Here is a 25,573-nt window from a genome sequence, read left to right on the forward strand (position 1 = left end):
TGTGGCGCATGCACCCTCGGCAGGCTTGTGCTGCCGTGCCATGGTATAAAGGGCAAAGCTACCCCCAACCCCCTAGATCCTTACCGCCTGTGATGGTTGTCGGTGCAGTCTACCTTGCGACTGCAAGTGTTCTCCCTGTCTGAGTGTTTATATTAGGTGTAGTTTTTTTTTACTAGTAGGTTTCCTTTTTCTTCAAACTGGTGTATTAAATGCACACTATGGTTCCTGGCAGTTTGGGGTGCCAACGCCCAGTACCGGGGCATGCGTCAGTCCCCAGGCTTCAAACCTTGTGATGGATGCAAGAAGCCAGTGCCAGTCAGTGACCTGTGCTCCAGGTGTTGAAGTGCCTAGGAGAAGCTCACATCAGGGACAGGGAGGCACCAAGCTCCTCTGCTTTGGGTAGAAGCGCTCCTCCTGTCATGGCAGAGTCTCGATGCTGATCATCTTCTCTGGTAATGAAGAAGCAGCATTGAAAACTGCACAGAGGGACCTGTTGTCTAGGAGATCATGGTCCCTGGCACTACAGTCCAATGAACAAGCTGGGAAGCAGGGTAGCGTGTGCTTGGTGCCAAGGCACTCCCCAGTCCAGACAGCTCCAGCACTGGTATGGGTGCCGTTGAGACCCACCTCTGAGGAATGCCATTCAGTGGTATCGTCATCTCTCCCTGTGCTGTCAGTGCTTGAGGCATGTGCTGCGACAAGCCATCTGCTGAGTCTCTTGGTGCCAGCTATGCCTGCGGTTCAAGAGACATCTCATCTGGTACTGAGTGATTCTTGCATGTATTTACCAGCTACAAGAATTCAGTACCCGGTTCGGCATGCACTTCTGGACACTCTGGGTACCCCCTTGTACAGTACTGTTGAGACGCAGGCAGGCAAAAATTTCCCTGATGCTGTCCTCTCTGGACTTCTGGCACCAAGAGGTTCCATACCTCCTTGGTCAGATGATTCAGGATCATTGTCAGAGTCAAAAATTGGGTTTTATGTGTTGCAGCCACATCACATAAGCCATCATTCTTCTCCAAGAGGTTTTCACCTCAGGTATCCAGCAGAGCCTCCGTGTTGGTTGGCCAGTAGGGAGCCGCTCTGTGACCATATCAGTGGCTCTCTTGGAACCTGTGGGGTTTTCCCCCTGCCTCCAGATTGTCTATGAACCCTCCCTCCTCTGCATCCTTCAGCAGGTGTCATGAAGCATGCAGGCAAGAGCTGCTTCCGGTACCGAGCTTGGTACTGAACACGAGTAGTCTGCCTCAGTGACTCCCCCTTTGGAGGAATTGGGGGAAGCTCCACCTCAGCCAACCTTGGGTGTATCCTCCTGATTGCCCAATGGGCGGTAGCATACAGTGTTTCCTCACCACCCCCAAATGATTACAGGGCCCACCAGGGCTTCTTAAAGAGGGTGCCTCCCTCCCGAGATATCCCAGTCTCCTGCATGGCTGCTGAATGCTTGTTTGTCTCAAGGAGTAAAGGGAAAAGTTGCAGGAGGGTATCGTCTGTGCTGCCTCTTTCGTTCGCCGTGAGCTCATCCAGACAGCCTGGGAACACCAAGCAGTTAGTTTGACATTCTCATCAAGGACAGGTTGCCAGTTTCTCCTACCCTGGTGCTTTCCGAAATGCTAGCCTGCTTCCTAAGTGATTGGTCCCACATCCAAAGCCTCACACAACCAATGAGGAGAGGCAGCTGCATGCTCTCGATGTCAAGCATGCCCTGGCGTTCTACCTGGAACACACCAAGCCCCTCCGCAGATCGAGCCAGCTCTTTATTGCGATAGCACAAGGATTAAGGGCCTTCTGGTGTCCTCTCAGAAGATTTCAAATTGGATCACCACCTGCATCCGTACTTGTTACGAGTTGGCACAGGCTGTGCCTCCACCGATATTGAAGGCTCACTAGACTAGGGCTTAGGCATCTTCTGCTGCCTTCCTGGCACACATCCCTATCCAGGACATCTGCAAGGCCGCAACGTGGTCTTTGGTACACACGTTCACAATGTATTATGCCATTACCCAGCAAGCCAGAGATGACGCTGGATTTGGCAGAGCTGTGTTGCAATCCATAAACTCCTACCTGACTCTGATGGTACTGCTTGGGAGTCACCTACAATGGAATGGACATAAGCAAGCACTCGAAGAAGAGAAGACAGTTACTAACCATTCGTAACTGTTATTCTTCAAGATGTGTTGTTCATGTCCATTCCATGACCCGCCCTCCTTCCCCACAGTCAGAGTTCCGGCAAGAAAGAACCGAGGGCGGGGGGAGCTGGTGGTGCCTCTTATACCAGTGCATTCGTGCGCTACTCCATAGGGTGCCAGAGCCGGTCCCCTATGGAGACCACTGAGGGAAAAACTTCCAACACTGATGCATGTGGCAAGCACGCATGCCTAACATGGAATGGACATGAGCAACACATCTCGAAGAACATCACTTACGAAAGGTAACTGTCTTTTCTTACAGACAACACTGTGGTGATGTTCTGTGTGAACAGAGAGTAGGGGCCAGTCATCGCTTCTGGGCCAAGAAGCAATACTGCTTTGGGAGTTTTGCATCAACGGCTCAATCCGCCTCAAAGCCTCCTGCCTTCTGGGTGTCCAGAAGAGTCTGGAAGACCTGTTGAGCAGATCATGTACCATGAGTGGTCTCTCCACCCAGATAGAGTCAGACACATTTTCCAACCCTGTGGCGTTCCCCACATAGACCTGTTTGCAATCCGACGACACATCAGCTTTGTTCATGAGGAGGTCATAGTTTGGGGTCTCTGATAGATTCTTTCCAGGACAACAGAAAAGTGTCCAACGTATGCATACCTTTGGTTCAGCTCCTACCCTGGGTGCTGTTAAAAACCAAACACCTGCATTATCCTCATAGCACCGGCATGGCCTCGCCATCATTGTTTTCCACACTGCTGACCCTCTCTACTAGGGTTCCACTGACACTACTGCCAGACCTGGACCTGATCTCATGGGACCACGGTCACCTCCTTCATCCCAACCCAGAGCCCTTCACCTTACAGACTGGATGCTCCATGGTTAACACCTCAGGAGGAGTTCTGTTCAAGGGATGTGCAAAATGTCCTCTGGAATAGTAGAAAATCTTCTAGGTGTACTTACCTCTTTAAGTGGAAAAGATTCTCCCTCTCGTCTCAGCAAAAAGGTGTTTCTTGGTTCTAGGCTCCAATAAAACATGTACTGGACTATTTGTTATACCTGCAACAGCAAATTCTGCCCATTAGTTCCATCAGAGTGCACCTAGTAGCTCTCTGCTTTCCGCTGTCCAATTGGTAATCGCGTACTTCTTTGCAACCCCATGTCACTTGTATCTGCATCCGATCCGCAAAAATGACCTGCGGATAGCCACAGATTTACAAGGTTTTAGACATAAAATTTGGATCCGCAATCCACAGAAATGGTCTGCGGATGTGGATATCTGTGGATATGAAGCGGATAGCTGTGGATTTGCAGAGCTCTATCTATTGGGTTAGGGTTAGAAGGAATTGAGGGGACTCGGGTCAGGGGTAGCTCTGTCCTTTATGTCATTGTGTAGCAGCGTGAGCGGAGGGTACATGTGCTGCCCTGACAGGTACTGCTAAGGGAAAAATCTCTGGTGCTAGTGCACTGGGTGCACACACCTGAAGTGGAATGGACATGTGCAACACATCTCATAGAACAGCAGGTACCAAACAGGTTAGTAACTGTTTTCTGGTTGCAGCCACAGAGGCAGGATGATGACAGTCACCGAGTGGAAACGGTAAATGAGAGCACTGAAGCATGAGGGCTGAGAGGGAGCATGAGTTGGGGGGGGAATGGGGTGGAGGCCTGTAGGTGAGGACAAGGAGCTTGAAATTGATGCTGTAAGTGATAAGCCAGCGAGAGGATGGGGGAGGGCACAGCTAGGAAGAGGAGTGACCAGACTGGAAAAGCTGAAATGACAGAAGTGTGGGCATTGCAGCATAACAGCATGGTCTGTCTCTTGCAGCTGAACGTGCTGCTTTAGATTGTCTGTTACTGCCGGGCCATTGTGCCCCGTTCTGGTATCCGCAACTCAGGAATGGTTAGCTGGAGAGGGTTCAGAGCAGAGCTACAAGTACGATTAAAGGGCTGGAAAACGCACTCAATCTTGTTAGCTTAACCAAAAGAAGATTAAGGGGTGACTTGATTTGTCTAGAAGTACCTACATGGACAACAGATACTGGATAATGGGCTCTTCAGTCTAGCAGACAAAGGTATAGTAATGTCCAAAGGCTGGAAGATGAAGCTAGACAAACTTGAGACTGAAAGGAAGGCACAGATTTTTAAGAGTGAGAATAATTAACTGTTGGCACAATTTACCACGGGGTGTCGTAGATTCTCCATCACTGGCGATTTTTAAGTCAAGATTGGATGTTTTTCTAAAAAAACATGGTCTAGTTCAAACAGGAATTATTTTGGGGAAGTCCTATGGCCTGTGTTATGCAGGAGGTCAGACTACATGATCACAACTGTCCCTTCTGGCTGTGTAAGCTCTGAGTCCATGAACAAAGGGGAACCAATAGCAATGCTATTAAGATGTGCTGCTAGGATACCAAACTGCCAGCTCACCTAGCAAAACATTTGGGGTCTCGCATGCAACCAGAACTGCCAAGAGCGCTAATGAAGTCCCTTTGCAGCCCCAGGGAGCTGTTTGCTCGGCAGAGATTTCCAGCCTGGGATTGGTGTGGGATTGCTAGCTGCCCTTCTGTTAGTTATCTTCAAGGTGTGCACTTTATCTCCTGTTTGCTGCCAGAGGATCTGCTCTGTATGCAGTGGTGGTGTAGCCATGTTGGTTCCAGGGTATGGTGGGTGAGGTAATGCCTTTTATTGGACCAACTTCTGTTGGTGAGAGAGACGAGCTTTTGAGCTTACACAGAGCTGTTCCTCAGGTTGGGGAAATGTACTCATTGGATCTGATGTCAGCCTACAGGATGATATAGAGCTAGGTCAGCTGGATAGGGGAAGAATCTCCATGGGGTCAGGGTGCCTCTTCCTTGCTTGTTTGGAATGCTGTTTGACTCTGACTCCCCCCTTCCTGCAGGGATGCTGGCACTGGAGATGCTTGGCCGGAGAGCTCACAACGACCATCCCAACAACTTCTCCCGCAGCCCGCCCTACACAGAGGATGTGAAATGGCTCCTGGGGTTAGCTGCCAAGCTAGGTAAGGAGCAGGGGAGCTCTCTGGCCCTTGCATGCAGGGTTCTTTGCCCTGGAGGGAAGGCCCTGTTTTCTCATCTCCCAGGGTAGAATCAGTGGGCCTCAGAATTGAACAACTGCACCAGGAAAGAATTGGTTGGGTCCACTTCTGCCTCCATTCCCTGGGGTGTTTGGGAGAATCCCAGCTCCCCTCAGCCCATTCAATGGTGATCTTTCTGGAGCACATGGAGTTGGACAGGACACAGTGCTCCAATAATTTCATTAATTGGCATTTTCAACAGCCCCTAGGTGTTGCAGTCCAGGCCACAGACCTAAGACACCCCGTGCCATCCCTGCCTTTCCTGGTATTCATGCTCTCTGAGACCCTCTGTAATGATAAATGCCTGACTCACCAGGAGAACTGTGTGGAGAAAGGCAATTCCATTTCACTGAGGATTTCGATATTTCCAAACTTACTTTCAATAAAGAACAAAAATAAAAAATGGAAATTCTTTGTGAAAGGGAATGGAGCCCAGGGGCAGGTGGATTGCACCACAGCTTTGGACCCTGGAAGCCCTGGCTCTCCAGCCCTGGGGCAGACTGAATGGCTGGCTGGGACCATGGAAGCCTGGGAACCCCACATGCACCCTGTCTGGTTTCTTTGGTAGTTCAGCAAAATGTCACCATCTCCACAAAACGTTCCGATTTTGCCAGCTGGCAGATTGCAACAAAACAATGTTCCGTCAGGATTTCTGAACAGCACATGTCTCCAGTTCTATTTCCCTAGCCCTCTTTGGCCTGGTCTGAACAGCAAATTTCTGATTCTCCCACTTAGCCACCCCTGCAAGCGGGAAGAGCAGGCCTAGACGACAGCCTAGCTATACTAGGGTTTCCACTGTTAGTGTCACTGGGGATCTGCACTGGTTATAGTGCAGTGGTGGAAATTCCAAAATTGTCCAGTTTTACCAAGGACTTGATGTTGTGTGTCCATGTGTCCCAGGAGGGAAGGCAGAGGGAATGGAAATGGAGGCTAGCTAAGTGTCTTGGTGGTTGGATGATCCCTCCAATGCACAGTTTCCTTTCATGTTCCTTTAAAGGGATGTAAGTTGGGAGAAAGGCCAGGAGTGGGGCCGTCTCTCCTCACCCCTGATAGATACTTATGAGTGTGAACTCTTGTCCCCTGGAGTGTGGTTGTGTTTCCTGGTCTCTGCCTCTCCCTCGTACGGGAAGTACAGCTCCAGACGCTGGTCTCTCCAACTGGAGCCAGTGCTGCCAACTTGGGAGCTGATTGATTTCTCATGGGTTGGTTTCTCCTCTCTCCTTGACATCCTGTTGCTCTTGCCCCCCTTTCTTGTGCAGGTGTAAACTATGTACATCAGTTCTGCGTTGGTGCAGCCAAGGGGGTGCTGAGCCCTTTTGTGCTGCAGGAGATCATCATGGAAGCACTACAGAGGCTCAACCCTGCCCATGTCCACAACCACCTGCGCACTCCAGCCTTCCACCAGCTGGTGCAGCGGTGCCAGCAGGCATACATGCAGGTAGGGCGCTGCCTGACCCCTGCTGCCAGGCCAGTTTCTCTGAAACTGCAGGCACTGCTCTGGCATGGGGAGGGAGGGGAATCCATTGGCTGCTCTGATTGGGCTGATCTGTCTAGCTTTCTGAACTGGTGCATCAAATGGGAAATCTCTTCCCAGCACGGAGAGACTGTCTCCAAAGCACGCCACAATACCCATTCTTCCTCTCCCTGTCCCACTGGCACCTGCCAGCTGGAGTGTTTGCCTCAAGGTGCCTGCTCCTGTCTCCAGCCCTGTGGTGGAGCGTCTTACCCCATTGCTCCATGCACCCTACACCTTTCATTGTTCTCTTCCTTCCCCACTTCTTCCTGCCTCCAAGTTCTACCTTATTTTTCACTCTTGCATCCTCCTCCTCCCCCCCCCCTCCAGGTTTTCTTCCCACATCTCCTGCCCAAACTGGCTGCCTCTTTCCCTCTGTTTGGGTCCCCTCTCTTACCATTTGTAGCTCCCCTTTTTCAGGTTTCCAGACCGTTTTCTACCCTTCTCCCGCACTTCCATTCACAGGTGTGTAGAGGAGGCAGGCTGGCCGGTGGCCCTGGGAGTGCCTAGGTATCCCAGGTTTATTGAAAACAGGACAAATCCCAGTTTGTGGCCAGCTGGGATGGGATAGGGCTGTGCCTCCAACCCAGGGCAGTCCTGGCAAAAATGGCCAGGGGACCAACCCACACACCTGTTGCTCTGTGAATAAATTATCAGAGGGGTGAGGACACTGATCTAATAGCTCTGTTGAATATATTAACCTGCCACCTAGAGGCTGTTTGGTGTAACAGATCTCTGTGTGAGAACTACCGAAGCATGACTTGAAATGTTTTTACAAAATACGTGAAAGCAACATCCTCTCATGCACTGGGCCAGCAGCACTGGGGCCTCAGCAAAGAGACTGGTGGGGGTGACTGTTTCAGGCCCTTGGAGCAGAAAACGTGGAGTTACCCTGCAGCAATTTAGCATCAGTGTTACTCAAAAGGGATAGGTTTCAGAGTGGTAGCCATGTTAGTCTGTATCAGCAAACTGGGAGTGGTTGGGTCATTACAAAACCTAAACTTAATTTCCCCAATACTAATTTCTCCCTACTGTTACTCACACCTTCTTGTCAACTGTCTGTAATGGGCCACTCTCAGTACCACTTCAAAAGTTACTTTTCCTCCCTTCGTATCCTGCTGTTAATTGATTTATCTTGTTAGAATGACTTCACACTTGGTAAAGCAACCCCCATCCTTTCATGTATTTATACCTGCTCCTGTATTTTTCACTTCATGTATCTGATGAAGTGGGTTCTAGCCCATGAAAGCTTATTCCCAAATAAATTTGTTAGTCTCTAAGGTGCCACAAGGATTCCTCCTTGTTTTTTCAAAAGGGATAGCTTCCCTTGCCCTGGTAGCATTGGGAAGGAGGTGTGGAGCAGACACTGTGAACGTGCTGGGGTGGATGGAACTATAAATGGCCCTTGTGTGTAACCTGCAGAATGCACGTGGCCTGCTGGAGGCTGTGTCTGTGGAGCTGACTGGGGTGTGGGGGATTTCCTTATCCCATGGGAATTTTCTTTGCTGCACTCTGATAGGTTCTCTCCTTCAGGAGCTTTGTAGTAGCTGCCTGTTGCAGAGTAAGGTGGAAGACCTGGATTTTCATTCAGTGTCCCCGTTGGTTTCCGTGGGGTGTGAGGCATAGCGCTGTCATCTGTTGTAGCAGTTATCCTGCTGGTCAGAGCCTCTGAGTCTTGGTGCTGGTTTTGGTAACCCTTATTGCAGAATCCTGTGATGTTTCACCCTGGGAGCAATTGAGCCCTGTGCTGAGCACTTCACAGCCAGTGTTAAGGGGAAGAGAGCAAATACCTTAATGCTGTCTCCTTGTCCCCCCAGTACATCCACCACCGGTTGATCCACCTCACCCCAGCTGACTACGATGACTTTGTGAATGCCATCCGCAGCGCCAGAAGCGCCTTCTGCTTGACTCCCATGGGCATGATGCAGTTCAACGATATCCTCCAGAACCTAAAGCGCAGCAAGCAGACCAAGGAGCTGTGGCAAAGGGTCTCTCTGGAAATGACCACCTTCTCCCCGTGACAGTAGGCAGAACGCTACAGACTTGCAGACCCCCCACCCTGGGTAGCTTTAGTTCCAATCACACCATCGTTCCTTATGGTGTCTTTTTTATTTTAGTTTTAACTTGTTGGAAACCACTGATCTGATGTATTTATACTGTGACATTCCTCTCCAGTGCCACCGCATAGTAGTGCTCGGCGTCACTTGCTCTTCCTCTGACCCCCTGCAGGCCATGGCCTTCGTAAGGGGGAGGAAATAAGAAGCAGTTGAGCTGGCTTCCCTGCGGTGTATCCTTGATTTCGCTCCATGCCCCCGAGGCTGTCCCACGAGCGGTTTGCAGTGTGTGTGTGCGCGTGTTTGAGGGCGGGGAGAGTCTGTCTTCAAACAAATATTTATTTTGGCATTTATAAATGTGTAAACTTCTTTTTTTGTATGGGCTTCTCTCTCTCTCTTCACACGCCAGCTTCTGTCAGGGAGGCTGGGGCCGCGCTCTGCAGAGCCAGAGCTACCAGGCCATTCCTCGCAGCACCACCTGCTGAGAGAAGCTGGAGTAGCAGGGAGCTCCTCGCTGCCCACCCACCTCCACAACTCCCTGCAGCAGCTTCTGATGGGAGAGGCTGGGACTTGGAGAGTTGTGTACCAGGACTGTGCTCAGCTGCCTGGAGGCCTGGCTGAGCTGCTGGGGCTCTTTCCCAGGAGGCTTGCTGCCCAGGCACTGCTGGCTCCGTAGGATGGTCTGAGTTGTACAATCGTGTTCCTTTGGCTGGGGTATTACTCTCCTGTAATCAGTTTCTTATCCCTGGTCTCTTCTCGTTTCCTGATTAAACACTCATTTTCTTAGACTGATTCCCTCTTCTCTCGGCTCTGGTGGAATGTTCCTGCTGTGGGCCAGTGATAGCTCTTGAAGGGCTCACAAGTACTTTGCACTTGGGCAAATCCAGGCTGGTAGAGGTGGGCGTGGGGGTCGTCGCTTTCAGTAAAACCGTGGCAGGTTGGAGAATCTTTTGCCTGGCACAGCACTGGAAGAGGACTTTTCTCCAAACCGTTCAATAGACAGCACCTTAGCTGGCCTATCTAGCGGGGGCTGGGGAGTTCCTTCTGAATTCTCATGGCTGAGGGTAAAAGGAGTGGGGATTCCCATGTGTTCTTGCTTAATGTTCACTGGCCACCAGGTTCCCTCATAAGGGCTTGAATGCCAAGGCTCCTGTTTGTTAATTTATTAGTGAGCGATAGAATAATTGGCTCTTACTGTGCATAGAGCGTCACGTCTCCAAAGTCCTGTACTAACAGAAACTACTCTCCCTTAACCATACCTAATCTTTATATGGTATGTAGTGACAAATATTAGCTCTCTGCTCAGTTTGGAGAGATGCTCAGCTGAATAAGTGGGTGAGACTGTGGTGGACATGCTACGGAATGTTCATTTGAGAAAACATTTCTTTTTATATTAAGGAAACATAAAGAGTTGCTGCCATGTTAAATAGACGTGTTAAAAAAATCCTTTCATGTGTTACTGCTGGCTCCTCAGATCATTAAACCTGAAAGGAAATTAAGAATCTCCTGCACTTTTCACTAGTTGTGCATTTTGCTCTTCATTTGCCTTGGCCAGTACCAACAGAGTTTCACTCTCTGGCTCTTCCTGCATTTGAGCTTCGAGTGCCATCGGGGGATGTTTTAATCCAAGCGAGCTCCAGGGACATTCGGAAAAAAAGGTCATAGATTTTAAAGCCAGAAGGGACCATCTTGAGTGCTGGAGAATCCACCGCACTCCTTGGTAAGTTGTTCCAGTAGCTATTGACTCTCACTTGAAGTGGTTGAGAACGGTTTAAGTTTGGTGATAATACTCAGGTGTTGGTTCTCCCCTGCCTGAGGCCCCTGTTAAAAGCTCCAACATTGCCCTTTTGTTTCCTACCCCAGACAGGTGAAAAACAGATTAAAAAGCTGCTGTAATAATGAGCCTCCATAAACATCTGCGTTTGACAGAGGTGAGGTTTTTGCTGGTGTCTCACTGAATGTGAATTCAAACTTTGGCCTCCTTATGAGCTCTGGAGCTTTCAGTACCCTGGCTATCCACTCAAGTACGCTGGAAGACTGGCATTGTAAAAGGTAACAGGTGGTGCTGCATAACTGACGGCTGGGTTTGACTCAAGTTATCTGCAGTGCTGAAAATGGAGACGGCCAGGTGATCCAAAGAGAGGTTTGGGTTCCTGGCACATGGGTGTGCTCTCTATGCTGGGAGGTGGTTGTCCGCTCAAAGTAGGGCTACGTCCTGGGGTCACTGCTGGGTTATCAGGAAGGCTCTGAAAGAAAACTCTCCCAACCTTCCCACTTCCCCCAGGTTTAAGTGAAGAACAGTGGGGGCGGGACGGGAGACAAAGGAGAACATTTACTATCATCTCCAAGAAAGGCAGGAAGTATAGGAGAAAGCGGCAAAGCTACACCCCTTACATAAGTGCTAGGAGCACAGGTGATAGTCCTGAGTTGAGGATGTGGGTTTAGCTTAAAATGTGCGATAAAGGGAAAGGCAGAGACTTGGTTAAACCACAATATGGAGTTGGAGACTAAACTTACAGTGGGGAGATTGTGTGTGTCTAGATTCACCTGTACCACCATCAGGAGGAGGTGGCAATGCGGAGAAGAGTATTGTCACTGGGATCTGTAGTTTGGGCTAACACAGCAGAGACTGCTTGTATGAGGTTAGTGGGGAATTTCTCACTGGAAATGTACCAGCTCTAATTCCATGTAGCCCCTATGATCCCTGTAGCCAAAAGGAGGTAGTGGGACAGGTGATCTTTTTCTGTGCGCATCACCGTGTATGTCTCACAGTGGTGTCTTATACTCGTTTTCTTTTCTGCTTCTGTGGGGGGGGATGGGGAGCCTTCTGTGTTCATGTGATTGGCCACTGCTCCCAGTATAGGGAGAGGAGCTGCAGCCACACCAGAGCCTCAGCAGGCACAAAGCAAAAGGGATAGGGGAGTTCACCGGATGGGACGGGATCTCACTCAAGACAAACGTGGACTGAGCAAAATGGCCAAGCCAGGCCGGGGTCCAGGTAAAAATATTTTTAGGGGTTTCTGCCCGTCTCTCACAGGACTTCCCCCAAGGCCCAGGAATAAGGCTTCTAGGAAACCGTCTCCTTGATCTACGCTGGAGTGCATGTCTGAGCGCGAGTAGGAGCATTTAATGAGGAAGGTATTTTTTTCCCCTGCCATGCGATCTAAGGGGCTCTGAAGTTTCCTCTATGTTCCTGGGAGAAGGCAAACAGTCGCCCTCGCAGGATACCTTGGAAATGGCACATTCCCACCTGCTACCACAAGAGCTTTTGGGCAGCTTGAGCAGGCTGTGGGGCAGTCAGGACATCCCTGATGAGTAGCAGTGTGGCTGTGGCTAAGTTGAGCCCCAGTGGCACCCAGCAGCCTTTACTAATTTAATAACATTCTATTATTAAATCAGCATTTGTTGCCCAAGATGACTTTCTTCCTGCTGGTTACTTCTGAGAATAGGGGTGAAGGAATTAGCCTCATAAATTCATCTTCTGAAGTGGCAGAAAACCTGGCAGGGGCAAAGGATGACATCAGTTAAGATTTGGTCTCGCTTCTACTGAACGGGGAGGTTTTTTTCCTGAGGCCCTGCCCTAAACTCAAGGCCAGAGGAGAGAATGTGGCATTGCTTAGACCTGAGTAGGGGTCTGAATCCTGGAGGAAGCTAGATTTACTCTCAGCCTTCTCAGAGTGCCTCATGTCCCAGCAGGGTGCATTTCAGTCACTCCCCTCTAGGAAGAGTTCCGCATGGCTGAGGACCTGTGGCCTTACAGGGCAATTGTATATTCAGCCTGGACCAAGGGTTCCCACAACACAATTTTTGGTGGCCTTGAGTCCAGCCACCAACTCTTGCTCGTGCCTGCACTGACACTCCCCTCCCCCCTCAAGGAGCCAGTGGGGGCCCGGGGGGGTGGGGGGAAGGTTGGATGCTGGGCCAGAAAGGCAGTGGAGCCAGAGGTGATGAAGAGATGGGGGGATGGATGTGGGGCTGGGGGAGGCCGTGGGGTGAATCCTGCTGCTGTATGACCAGAGTTGAGGATCAGGTGCTATACCCTACCTGGAGCAGTGGGGCAGGGTGTGTGTGTGTGTGACATCGAGGAGCAATGGGAGGGACCAGTTGCACTTTTGTGGCCTGAGTGATTTATGGCAGTTCTCAATTGATTGGAAATATGGCGTCAACTTTCCCCAAGGCCAATACTTAGTGAATAGCCCCTATGCCAGATGAGGCAGGAGGCTAGTTCATATGCTCTAAGGCACAAGTGCTCCATTACAGTCATGGGTCATAGTATATGATCCTGTTACCCCCCACCCCCACCTGGAGACCAATGGCAGGTATGTCGTAATAGCCCTTGCTGAAAGGCCAGTGAGGCAGGGGCACCATTTCAGATGGGGGGGGGGGGGGCGGCAACTTTAACTGTGATTCCAGATAACTTGGCAATTAAGTGACAGGAGCTCTGTATCTAATTCCTATCCAAAAGAAAGAAAATTAAATCAATATTGGACCTACTCAGCTCTAATCATGGAATCATAGAAGATGAGGGTTGGAAGAGACCTCAGGAGGTCACCTAGTCCTACCCCCTGCTCAAAGCAGGACCAATCCCAACTAAATCATCCCGCCAGGTTGCGGGGCTGGGTGAGGGAAGGGGGGTGGGTACCAGGGCCATCCCTAGATATTGTAGGGCCCTATGCAGCCCCAGTCCTCCATGGGGGAGGCAGGAGCGGGGGGGGGGGGGGGGCTAGCTTCTGGAGGGTCAGGGCTGGCTTGAGGGGCAGGGTGGCACAGCTGGGGCTGGGTCTCTGTACTTCCTGCTGCCCTGACCCTGCTGCAGCTCAGGGGAGTTGGGGCAGGGTGGGGGCTGAGCCCTGGGGAAGAGCAGCAGGGAGCAGCGCCCCTGGCGGCTGAAGGAGGAATGACATCACTTCCCGGCCAGAGCTGATCAAAGCCGCAGCACCCCGTCGCACAACGGCAGGAAGAGGGTTACACGTTTAGCCAGCGCCGGGTGGGCACTGCTTTTTGGCGCCCTAGGGGATGCACCACCCCTCATGGGATTCTGCACTTCTCCTTGTTGTACCTCATCAGATTTCTATTTGTCTAATACGAACATGTGCCGACATCTTGTGGCAAGACACTGGTTGGGTTTAAAATTTTAATGTAGAGTCTTACTATGTTACTAATTCTGCGGAGAGAGAGACACCCCCATCAGGACTTCATCTCAGCTCTTGGAGGGGAGGGGGTCTAAGTGGGTTACAATGGGGGAGGGGAGCAGCTACACCTGCGTACTACTAAAGAACATCAGAATGGTTATACTGGGTAAACCAATGATCCACGTAGGCCAGCATCCTATCTTCCAACAGTGGCCAATGCCAGGTGCTTTAGAGGGAATGAATAGAACAGGTAATCATAAAGTGATCCATCCCCTGTCGCCCACTCCCAGCTTCTGGGAAACAGAGGCTAGGGACACCATCCTGGCTAATAGCCAGTGATGGACCTATAACTTATCAGAACCCTGTTATAGTTTTGGCCTTCACAACATCTCTGGCAAAGAGTGCCAGAGGGTGACTGAAGAAATACTTCCTTGTGTTTGTTTTAAATCTGCTGCCTATTAATTTAATTTGATGACCCCCTAGTTCTTGTGTTACGTGAAGGAGTAAATAACATTTCCTTAGTCAGTTTTTCCACAACATGATTTTATAGATCTCTATCATATTCCCCCTTAGTCATCTCTTTTCCCAGCTGAAAAGTCCCAGTCTTTTTAATCTCTCCTCATATGGAAGCTGTTCCATGCCCCCAATTATTTCTGTTGTCCTTTGCTGTACCTTTTCCAAATCCAATATATTTTTTTGAGATGGGATGACCACTCTGTTCACTTTTTTGACTGCCACTGCACCTTGAATGGATGGTTTCAGAGAACTATCCACAATGACTCCAAGATCTCTTTCTTTAGCAGCAACTGCTAATTTAGATCCCTTCATTTTATATGTACAGTTGGGATTATGGTTTCCAATGCGCTTTACTTTGTATTTATCAACATTGAATTTCATCTGCCACTTTGTTGCCCAGTCACCCAGTTTTGTGAGATCCTTTTGTAGCTTTTTGCAGTCTGCCTGGGATTTAACTATCTTGAGGAGTTTTGTATCATCTGCAAATTTTGCCCCTCACTTTTTACCCCTTTTTCCAGATCATTTATGAATATGTCTCAGTGCAGACCTCTGGGGAACACCACTATTTACCACTCTCCATTCTCACCCTTTATTCCTATCTTTAATTATGCCTTTTGTTATCTTAATCACCCTGCCTCTGTTTGTAAACAAACTCCCCACCCCCAGGGTGGAAGCCACGAGCAGCACAGAACTCATCACATTCCAGCTGTGTGCAGTTAAGAGTTCCATCTGGGGCTAGGCCCTGTGCTGTGAGCAGACCTCAGGTACAAAACTTGGGGGGTAGGGTAGAGGCCCCCTGCCCTCCCTAAATGGCACCCCTGCAGTTAGGGTCTCTCCTGCTAGCAGGGTGGTATTTCCCCTTTGAGCCGGAAACAGGAGACAAGAAATGTGTGCACCCAGGAGAGGCTCTTAACACAATGCAGAGAATAGACTCTTCCCGAGACACAACTGCTCTCCTGGCTACTCACAGGCATGGCTTAGGTTCACCCCATTTCCTGGTGGTCTCCTTTTTCACATTGCTACCAAAAATAGCCAGCCCACATACAGGCTTTGGGCCGCTGTGCTCAAGAAAGGGCTCTCCCCGCCCTATCACGAATCTGCTCACGGAAAGCTACTGGCAAACAACACACCCTTTAAAATACAATGGGTGCTTGGTTCTTCCTGATTTCTGTCACCTGCAGCTTCCCAAGAGGAAGGTTGGTTTTGGATGTAATCAGTTCAGAGACTCTAGCCTTAGGATGAATGCTGTAGGCAAGCTGCTCTTACTACTTGCCTCACAAAAGTTTTCTTAAGTGATTTTTATTCCAGTGACTCAGTTTGTTTGCAGGGGGGCGGGGGGGGGGGGGTCCACTCTACACTAAAACCCTGATCATATCTGATCACAGCTCTGGAGTTCCTGCCTGGTTGTACTCATGTCTCAGAGTCCTACATGGAAGGGAAACTGATTACAGAGGGTGTCCTGATATTCCAACCCTGCTGCAAGGTGACTTTCACATGGCAGTGCCCCAGCGCTCCTGTCTTGTGGCTTTCATTTTTGTGGGGCAGGTAAATGAGCTGGAATTCTCCTTTCATGTGTCGAGCTTACTTTAAATTTGCTAGATATGGTGAGCTGTACTCATGGCCTAGAGTAACTAGCCTAACTCAGAACTCAAATGCTCCCTAATGCAGCCAATTCCTTTTCGGTCATTTTACCCTGTCAGTCCCAGGCCATGGTTAATACATTCTAAGCTGGCACGAGCCCCCTGGCTCCACTGATTGCATTTTTGCAGCTATTTAATTTTAGGCTTGTTTTAGCTTCTGTGAGAGGTCATTGGTGTGGGTTACTTCCTTTCTCTGCAGTAACATGTGTGTGTTCGCTTGTTACTCTATGAGGTTCCTGGGCTGTCATAGCTCCTGCTGATTAGTTGTCCAGAGCAACAATGCAGGACAACTAGATAAATTCATGGCAGATAGGTCCATCAGTGGTTATTAGCCAGGATGGTGTCCCTAGCCTCTGTTTACCAGAAGCTGGGAATGGGTGATGGGATGGATCACTTGATGATTAGCTGTTCTGTTCATTCCCTCTGGGGCACCTGGCATTGGCTGCTATTGGAAGACAGGATATTGATCTAGATGGACCTTTGTCTGATGCAGTATGGCCCTTCTTCTGTTCATTTTGCCTAATTTGGAGCAACTGCTCTGACCAAACCCTTTTTGAATCTCTTGGTAATTTTGAATCTCCCTTTTTGAATCTCTTGACAAAAGGGGGCAGATGTTACAACCAGCAGCACCATTACCATTGAGCCATAAAATTAAATAGGGCAGGCCAGCGAAACAGTTCCCTCCCGTCTCAATACACATTGTGGGTGGTTGCAGTGCCAGGAGAGCTTCATCACTCACAGTCCTGCCATGTTTCACCTGCCGGCCAGCTTCTGCAAGCCCGAAGCTGTTGGTAAAGGCTTGCTCTAGTCAAGAAACTGCAGGCAGAAGTCTTGCTGGCTGCTGGGTGGCAGCATAGGAATGGTCTTCACCTGACATGCAGCAAGGAACAGGCTTTTCTTTAGGGCTGGCACCAGCTTCAGAGGTGGTCCAATGCTGCTCAGAGATCACTGGCCAGCAGCCTGAGCTTGTTCACATCACATTAACCTCAATTCACTGGGTAGCTAAAACTACCCCAGCAGCAGGGAGTTGCTATTACACTTCAGAAGCAGGAAGCTGCATTCAGCATAAGCAGTGCAGGTATCTTTACACCCTGCCTTCCTATGGAACTCTAGTGGGTGTTCTCCAAGAGGAAGGCCCTGGCCCCACTAAGCGCCCCTAGGGGAGTGCTCTGTGCATTGTCATTACTTCCTGCCCCTGGGCTTGCATTGTTTCTTTTCCTGTTACCTTGATTGTCTCAGGTTTGAGTCCGAGACTTTGTCACAGCTGTTCCATTCAGAGTGGGAAGGGGCTATTTTGTCCAATAGAGATGTCAGCAATTTTACCACACAAACTAGTTCACTCCTGTGGAAGTTCATTCTTAGCTCTTATGCGAGAGCCACTGCTCTGGACAAATCACATTTTATGGCTATTCGTATCCACTCTAGTTGATGGAGAAGAGTTTATTTTAAAACAGAAACCCCCACCGGCACATTTGTTGAAGTAGCCCCCCATTCCCCAGCCAAAGCCTTCTAACCCTACAAACACAAAACCAGGCTGGACCTGAAGAACCAGCACACTCAGGTTGGGGTTAGTGTGACCCTGCTAACTTGAAGTCTGACAGTGTCTCATGCCAATAATACATAGAGAGATTCAAAAAGGGAGATTCACTTTTGTCACTGTACATATTCATAGAATATCAGGGTTGGAAGGGACCGCAGGAGGTCATCTAGTCCAACCCCCTGCTCAAAGCAGGACCAATCCCCAGAAAGATTTTTGCCCCAGATCTCCAAATGGCCCCCTCAAAGATTGAACTCACAACCCTGGGTTTAGCAGGCCAATGCTCAAACCACTGAGCTATCCCTCCCCCCATGACCCTGTTCCTAACACCCACCGAACCCTTCCCAAATACCAGCTTAGGTCACTATTCTAAGTTGTAGCTTCTTTGTTTCCTGCCTTTGCCCAAGCACAGGGATGCATGTGTGTGGTGGGGAAGGGGGTGATCCCAGAACCAGAAAGAGGACAACACTCCAAACCGTCACAACTCATAGAAAATAAGTGGTACATTTATTGAATCCACTGAATGCTACTTCTAGCCTTTATTCAGACACTTGTGCTCAGCTTCGAGAGCCAAGAATTTCTCCATTATCATCATTCAATGTGAATGACACTATACATGAATCCAGTGCAGGAAGTGGGGCTCTCCTCTGTTCTAACGGGGGAGATGGGTTTCTATTTCTGTTCCTCTTTTTGGTTGCACAAGGTTAGCCCTTCCTTAGGGCACATGGAATAAAATACTATATTGCATACTATATACATTTACATACAATGGTAAATGCACCATTTAAAAATACACAATACCTAAGGCTCAATGGAAAAGCTTGGTTGAAACAGCTTCTCTCCCCTTTAGAAAAAAGGAGACCGCAGAAGTTGCCATACATTGTATTCCTGTCTGGGTCAGATACCAGTCCAAGTGACCCCTGCCATACTATAAGGTTGGAGAAGAAGTAAAAAAGCTGTTTCCAGAGCCACTCTCCTCCGTGCAGCGAGATGGGGGAAGTTGGAATTTAGATACCCATGGCTCAGTGAGAAAGAAAACAACCACTCCAGACAGCGGCAGAGGCAAACATGCAAGGACTAGCTCTTCCAAATTCTAGTCATAATTAGTACCCTGCGACTGCCTAGCACTCTGGGTATTCCCTTTCCAACCTCAAAACCCCCCCTAATGCAGTTGGACAATTGTCTCCGCAATCGAAGCCCCAGCCCCTTGGCAGCGGAGCTGCTTTTACTCTCACTAAGCTATCTGGCTTGGGACAGGGGTGAGAGTGTCTCTTCCCTTTCAATTCACAAGGACCAGGGCCTTGTTCTTTTGCACTGAGGGAGATCAACAAGCTCTGCTCTGAGTGCCCTGGATCTTGCCTAGATTGCTCCTACTCAGCTTTTGCGCAGATGACATCCTCGGGCGCCAGATCTGTTGAAGGGATCGGATAGATAACTAAGTGCTAGTCAGAGGATGTTCCTGTTTGACTCAATTCCTCTCTCACTGATGTCCACTGAAGAAACTAGCTTTGCGGCCTGGTATCTTCTGGCACCTGCCATCACGTGGATGCTGATGCAGCCCCAGAAAAGAACTGGACCAGTCTGCCTGGTATCAGTAATGCCTGGGAAATATGTAAGAGAGGAAGCAGCCACCAGGACACGATCCTCAGTTGTATTCAGAAACAGCAGCACCGCTTAGAGCCTTTCCAACCAGGGGCCTTAGGCTAACTCATCAAGCCCATTCCCAGGAGGAGGTAGAGGACATATCTGGCAACCTCTATTCCCCTCCCTCTGGAAGACAACAGATTCTTTATGACAACTTCTGCAAGCCTCTGCCCCTTCACCTAGCTCCCTGGACACACTATCCCAAGGGCACAGCTGCAGGCAGAGCCAGGCAGTCCACTTTACATCACCCCCCTCTCTGAGCAGGGAGCCTCAGCTGAGGGGAGCCACACAGGTGGCCAACAGCAGGACCCGTCTCTGAAGAACAAACTCCACATGCAAGGCGGAAGAGGGAATGTTGCCTTTCATGACTAGCATTAAAACTGCTCCCCAAAGCTGGGGTTCTCCCGATTCCCCCCTCTCGGGGCTGCAGCGGCTCTTCCTGGTACAAAAGTGCAATTACCACCTTGCTATCAACAACAAAGGCCAGGTGCTGCACCCAAACCTATCACAACTGGAAGACATTAACCCTCTAGGTACTGAGCATTTCAGACAGTAGTATTATAGGAGTCTGAAAAATCCCAGTCTTTAAAGGGTTAGCATGCTCTCCTCTGGGTGGGGGGGGGGGGGGGGGAAGCCCACGGATGTTCCCTGGGATCACAGTCCTCCTGGAGCAGCCGCTACACTTTGTGCAATTTCCTTTTCTTTGTGTCTTTCTTACCAAAGTTTTGTAACAAACCATTAATATTTAGGGGCTTGATTCGCACTGGGTGCAACAGTCTCGTTGGACCCCCTGCAATGACACATCCCGGGCAGCAGTGAGAGGGGGAAGGGCTCCTGTCACCATCCCAAGATCCTGGCTGCTGCTCTTTTCTCTAGTTTTTTGACTGACAAGAGATGCCATCATAGTGTATTTTCCACCTGGCTTTTATACCCATGGATAGACAGCACCATGCATCCCGCAGCTCCGGGGCAGGGACTGCCACCTCAGCTCCAGCTGGAATTCTGCAGTTCCTCGCGGAGCCACGTGGGAAGGGGCTGCCCAAGTCTGTTCATCAGCTTGGATAACTCGATGTTGTACTCCCGATAGAAGTCTGTGAGGAACAGCCGAGACTGCAGGGGGAAGAGAGAGCACACGTTAGCGAGGGGTACACGCAATCCTGTCACTGCCCTGAAAGGCATCGCTCTAGCACTTACTTAAGGCCCTGTCTGCCGTCACTGGCATGTAGTCCCCATAGCTCAGAAAATCCACCGACACTGCACCTGTCCCTAATTGCCTGAGAGTGCTCTCCTTCAACCCACTATGCCTCTTCCAAGCAAGGCACATTTCCCCAAGCTGGTTACTCACCGAGGAATCCATGTCAGGGTACTTCCTTCCTTTACTCTTTCCCAAGCATTTAGTCTTCCCTCCGTCTAGCACCTGGCACCAAAATCCTTTTGCTTCATCAAACCTGAAAGGGACACACGTAGTTAAAAATTCTAGGGAAGGAAACGTGTGTCTGTCTGTGTTACTGATCCCTTAGCTGACTCCAGTTCAAAGATTTTAAAATCGAATTCGTTTCTCACTTTCTTTCCTTTTTTGACACGCCTCTTGGCTTTGACAATGAAAAGCACTAGTTTTACTTTTGGTTATAACGCATGTCAAGTCAATTTCACATTCAAGTTCAGGCAACATGTTGTGGTGACCAACAGGAAAATTTAATTTTGGAGGCTGTTTCCATAGGAACTTACACCAATAGAATTTTTTTTTTTAACAATTACTTTAAAACAAACAAAAACACCCTACCTTAATGCCACACTGATTTGACAGCTTCCCATGGTGCTCAAAGCCCCAACTCATGGGCACCTTATGTTATTAAAATACAGATCTAATACAACTACGAAAACCACCATCTTGTCCCTAAAATGGGCTACATATCAACTTACCACACAAATTCTCAGGACTGCAAGCTGACCAACACTGCTTCCTCCTCCTCTGCTGCTTCAGCAGTTGCAGGTCATCAGTGACCCATGGCAACTGAAGATGGAGGAGTGTCTAGAATTCCACTAATCCATCACAGCTGCTCCAACAGAGAGCCAAATAGTCCTAATCCCTGACATTTCTCTAATGCCATTCTCCCAAGTGAAGTCTCACTGCACTGTTTTGGGGGGGGTGAAGTGACATGTCCGCTGTCACACAGGCCATATCTGTGTCTGAGCTGGAAAAGGAACCCAGACCTGACCCTGAAACCTTTAGCACTAGACAATGCCTCTGCTAACAATTTCTCAGGCATATCTGGGACCCAATCAGATCCATCAGTCTCCTACATTGAAAACAGGCCCTCCAGACCAACACCAATGGGAAAGGTCCCTCACCTTATAATAATATATAGCCTCCGATTTAATATATAGTTTACCAGAGATTCAAAAAGGGTTTCGCCAGAGCAGTTGCTCCAAATTAGGCAAAATCAACATAAGAACGGCCATATTGGGTCAGACCAATGGTCCACCCAGCCCAGTATCCTCTCTTCCGACAGTGGCCATTGCCAGGTGCCCCAGAGGGAATGAACAGAACAGGTAATCATCAAGTGATCCATCCCCTGTTACCCATTCCCAGCTTCTGGCAAACAGAGGCTAGGGACACCATCCCTGCTCATCCTGGCTAATAACCACTGACGGACCTATCCTTTTTGAACCCTGTAATAGTCTTGGCCTTCACAAAAATCCACAGGTTAACTATGCGTTGTGTGAAGAAATACTTCCTTTTGTTTGTTTTAAACCTGCTGCCTATTAAGTTCATTGTGTGACTCCCTAGTTCTTGTGTTATGTGACGGAGTAAATAACACTTCCTTAGTCAATTTTTCCACACCAGTCGTGATTTTATAAACCTCTATCATATCTCCCCTTAGCTGTCTCTTTTCCAAGCTGAAAATCCCAGTTTTATTAATCTCTCCTCATATGGAAGCTGTTCCATACCCCTAATCATTTTTGTTGCCCTTTTCTGTATATTTCCAATTCCAATATATCTTTTTTGAGATGGGCAACCACATCTGCACGCTGTATTCAAGATGCAGGTGTACCATGGATTTATATAAAGGCAATATGATATTTTCTGTCTTCTTATCTATCCCTTTCCTAATGATTCCCAAAATTCTGTTTGACTGCCACTGCACATAGAGTGGATGTTTTCAGAGAACTATCCACAATGACTCCAAGATCTCTTTCTTGAATGGTAACGGCTAATTTAGACCCCATCATTTAATATGTATAATTGGGATTATGTTTTCCAATGTGCACTACTTTGCATTTATCAACATTGAATTTCATCTACCATTTTGTTGCCCCGTCACCCGTGTACCCCCTTTTCCAGATAATTTATGAGTATGTTGAACAGCACTGGTCTCAGTACAGACCCCTGGGGTCACTATTTACCTCTCTCCATTCTGAAAACTGACCATTTATTCCTTGGACTAGATGAAGTTGTGATCTGACTTTCTACCCCTTGTATCTCCCAGCCCAGCCCAAAAATAAGATCCAGAGCGTGTCAAACTACAGGAATGAAGCCAGCAAAAGTCCCAGTTCGTTGGTGACACCATGAGGTACTGAATAAAAACTCAAGGAATTACGGTTCCAGGTAATTTCAACATCCACACCAACAACACTTGATGACTTCAGTGTCAATGTCAAAAAGGGCTCAGCTCAGGGAGGGATCTAGGAAAACATTAGGTTACTTCTCCATCAGCAACTGGAGGACACCACAAAACGAGACGACGAGTCCAAATATGGGGTGCTGTACTGCCTACAAAAAGAATAACCAGACCTCTCTACCATCCCACGCTCATTCTTGGCTCACATGAAGCTAAGTGACAGGTGGATGAAGGCAAGCAGCATTTTCCAGCCAGCTCTGGGAATCAAGTGCTTAAGCATGTTGTTAGATCACATAAGCACAGTAGAGAAGCTTCTTTAAACTCACCACACCAGTCAGGCCAACTTGCAATCGCTTCTCAGGAGAGGCCAGGGACAGAGCTCATGACAGACCACCTCCCCTTTCACCTGAGGTGAAGGTCACGAGCAAGCTCACAATGCAGCTGCCTAGCAATATTAGCAGTGGTACGTACATACTGACGAATCCTTACTTGAGGGCCTGGGTGTAGTTGAAGAGTGGTGTCACCCCCAGAAACTTCTGGATGTTCTCCATGATGGAAGCAGGGCTGTGCCGGAGCTCCTGGCCATCCACAATCAGAATCTGAAACAACAGAGGCCACAAAGCTTTCAGTGTGAGTTAAGTCAGCCTCTGGCACCAACCCAGAGAGCAGCCCCTCTGGACCAGGACATTCCCCCAAGAGCCCTAACGCTTGCGGCTTCCAAACCCTCAAAGAGCCTGAGGGGAAAAGCTGGTGCTGTTCCTCTTTTGGGTGCCGGCCCTTTGTTGCTGGAGACAGAAGAGTCCTAACGTGACCAACATTTACAACATAAAAGCAGCTCAAAACAGGGTGTCAAAATTTTTAGCCTGTAACTGAGCACCTAGCCTCAGTGCTAGCCATCAATTACATGCATCCTTTTTGACAGCTGATGCTTCCTTTTTACATGACAGTCTGCTCTGGCTCATTTCCCTCCCTCGGAGGATGACCGACAATAACCATCAGCCTCTTTGTACTAGCTGGACTAGCCATTAAAGAGGAAATCGTCCAAAAGAAATGACTTGGGGTGAGTTCTGGGGAGCTGGGCCCTAGACCACTCCAGATCCAGTAATGAAACAGAAGCACTTGGCCACAGAAGGAGATGGCTTCTGGCAATTTTGATGGTAGGTCAGGCACTGTGGGGAAGCGATGTATCTCTTTGCAGACACTGATGTTGACCTCAGAGTGGGCGATCTGCTTTTCCTCTCCTGCTCTGGGATGGGTATCTTCTAGTGGCAGGAGGAGGTGATGGAAAGGCCCCTGCCCCTCACCTGTGGAGTCACTCTGTGATAAACCTGCATGGACGCAAACCATTGTAAAGAACTGTGGGGTATTTGCAAAAAGTTTGAGAATCCTTCTCCATGCAATTAGTTCATTGTCCAGGGCAGACCTGGACAAGGCTCTGCTCCTTGTGTGCCCAGAATCCCAGGCCAAAGAAATAGTTACAGGAAGCTGTGCTCCAGTTCTGTACAACCATTACACCATTAGCGGTTTTTGGGGGGTTCCTTTTTGGAGAAACCCAATTTTTAGGACCAGTTCTTTCTTAAAGGGGCCATTAAACCCACCCAGTCACTCTGGCCGTGAGACTGGAAGGTGCAGGGCTTCTGCAGGTGCACCATTTCAGCCAGGAAAGGGGGGCAATCTTATGCAAATCTCTGTTGCCAGTTATGGTAGGTAGCTTTTGTAAAGCAAAGTGGAGAGATCCCATTGCTTATATAGGGAGAGAAAGTCTAGGCTTCCAGCTCAGACAGCAGGTCACGGGTCCACAGTACAGTTCTAGTAATAATGAGGATTCAGTGAATAAATAATATATCGCTTTCCATCCATCACTGCCACAGCACTCTCCCAAATCACTGTGTTGTTATCCCGTTTACTGGGTGACTGCAGCTCAGCAGATCTGTGACTTGGGCAGTGGCTCCATACTGTCAGCCCTGTGCTCACTCCACTCAGAGCCCAGTTGCCTGACCTCAGCTCTGCAGATCTGTGCTTGTAACTAAGCCCTTTGCTTCTCTCCCTGATGGACCGTGCCCTTTGTGGTGTCCTGGAGAAGCAGTGTTTCCTGGGTCGGTCTTCCAAAGGGGACATATCCATGTCCTTTTGCATAACCAGCTCCTTCAGGGTATGTCTTCACTGCAGAGTTTACTTGGGTGTTGTCCCTAGCCCCACTCCTGTCCCCCCATGAATGATCTGAGTTGAATGGTGCTTTAAACCCAGGCTAGCTGGTTTCTCTGGGAGCATGGGCTAGTGGGCTGCTGCTGCATTCAGACTGGTAACCTGCCCACTTTGCAGAGAGGACACAGACAAAATCACTTCAGTGCCAGTAGGCCTCCAGCACCTCCCACTATTCCCCAAAAGGGCAAACGTTCTTCTTCAATTGACTAGAAAAGGACGATAGAGAGGCTCAGCTTAGTGCAGCGCTGAAAATCATGGGATATGCCCCCCAAAGTAAGTGACACACACAAGGGACAGCAGCACCAGTGAGGACGCAGTTACTTGAGTAGGGCTTTGCAGTGTGGTTACTCACCCCCAGGCCAGGCTAACCTAAGTGCTGATCACCCAAGTTAACTCTCCAGTAGGGATACCACAGTCTTATTCTAAAGAGTCCTAGTCCCTGCTCAGTGTGGTAGCCGGTGCTCTGAT

At 49.1% G+C, this 25,573-nt stretch overlaps 2 protein-coding genes across 30 annotated transcripts in view; one reads left to right on the forward strand and one right to left on the reverse strand.

Moving 5' to 3' along the window:
- Window positions 1–9,594, forward strand: part of ZSWIM8 (zinc finger SWIM-type containing 8) — a 122,182-nt gene extending 112,588 nt beyond the window's left edge. For all 5 annotated transcript variants that reach the window (XM_005285586.5, XM_065551497.1, XM_042850132.2 and 2 more), the window contains 3 exons: window positions 5,047–5,166; window positions 6,501–6,679; window positions 8,572–9,594. In XM_005285586.5, the coding sequence (XP_005285643.2) occupies window positions 5,047–5,166; window positions 6,501–6,679; window positions 8,572–8,775 (503 nt within the window). In that variant the 3' untranslated portion in view covers window positions 8,776–9,594. The remainder of the gene's footprint in view (window positions 1–5,046; window positions 5,167–6,500; window positions 6,680–8,571) is intronic.
- An 8,529-nt stretch (window positions 9,595–18,123) lies between these two features.
- Window positions 18,124–25,573, reverse strand: part of NDST2 (N-deacetylase and N-sulfotransferase 2) — a 242,065-nt gene continuing 234,615 nt past the window's right edge. For all 25 annotated transcript variants that reach the window (XM_042850140.2, XM_065551504.1, XM_042850138.2 and 22 more), the window contains 3 exons: window positions 23,390–23,499; window positions 20,623–20,725; window positions 18,124–20,387 (listed from right to left, as the gene is read on the reverse strand). In XM_042850140.2, coding sequence (XP_042706074.1) covers window positions 20,262–20,387; window positions 20,623–20,725; window positions 23,390–23,499 — 339 coding nt within the window. In that variant the 3' untranslated portion in view covers window positions 18,124–20,261. The remainder of the gene's footprint in view (window positions 20,388–20,622; window positions 20,726–23,389; window positions 23,500–25,573) is intronic.

Source organism: Chrysemys picta, chromosome 7, assembly GCF_011386835.1.
Source record: "Chrysemys picta bellii isolate R12L10 chromosome 7, ASM1138683v2, whole genome shotgun sequence".
Lineage (NCBI taxonomy): Eukaryota > Metazoa > Chordata > Testudines > Emydidae > Chrysemys > Chrysemys picta.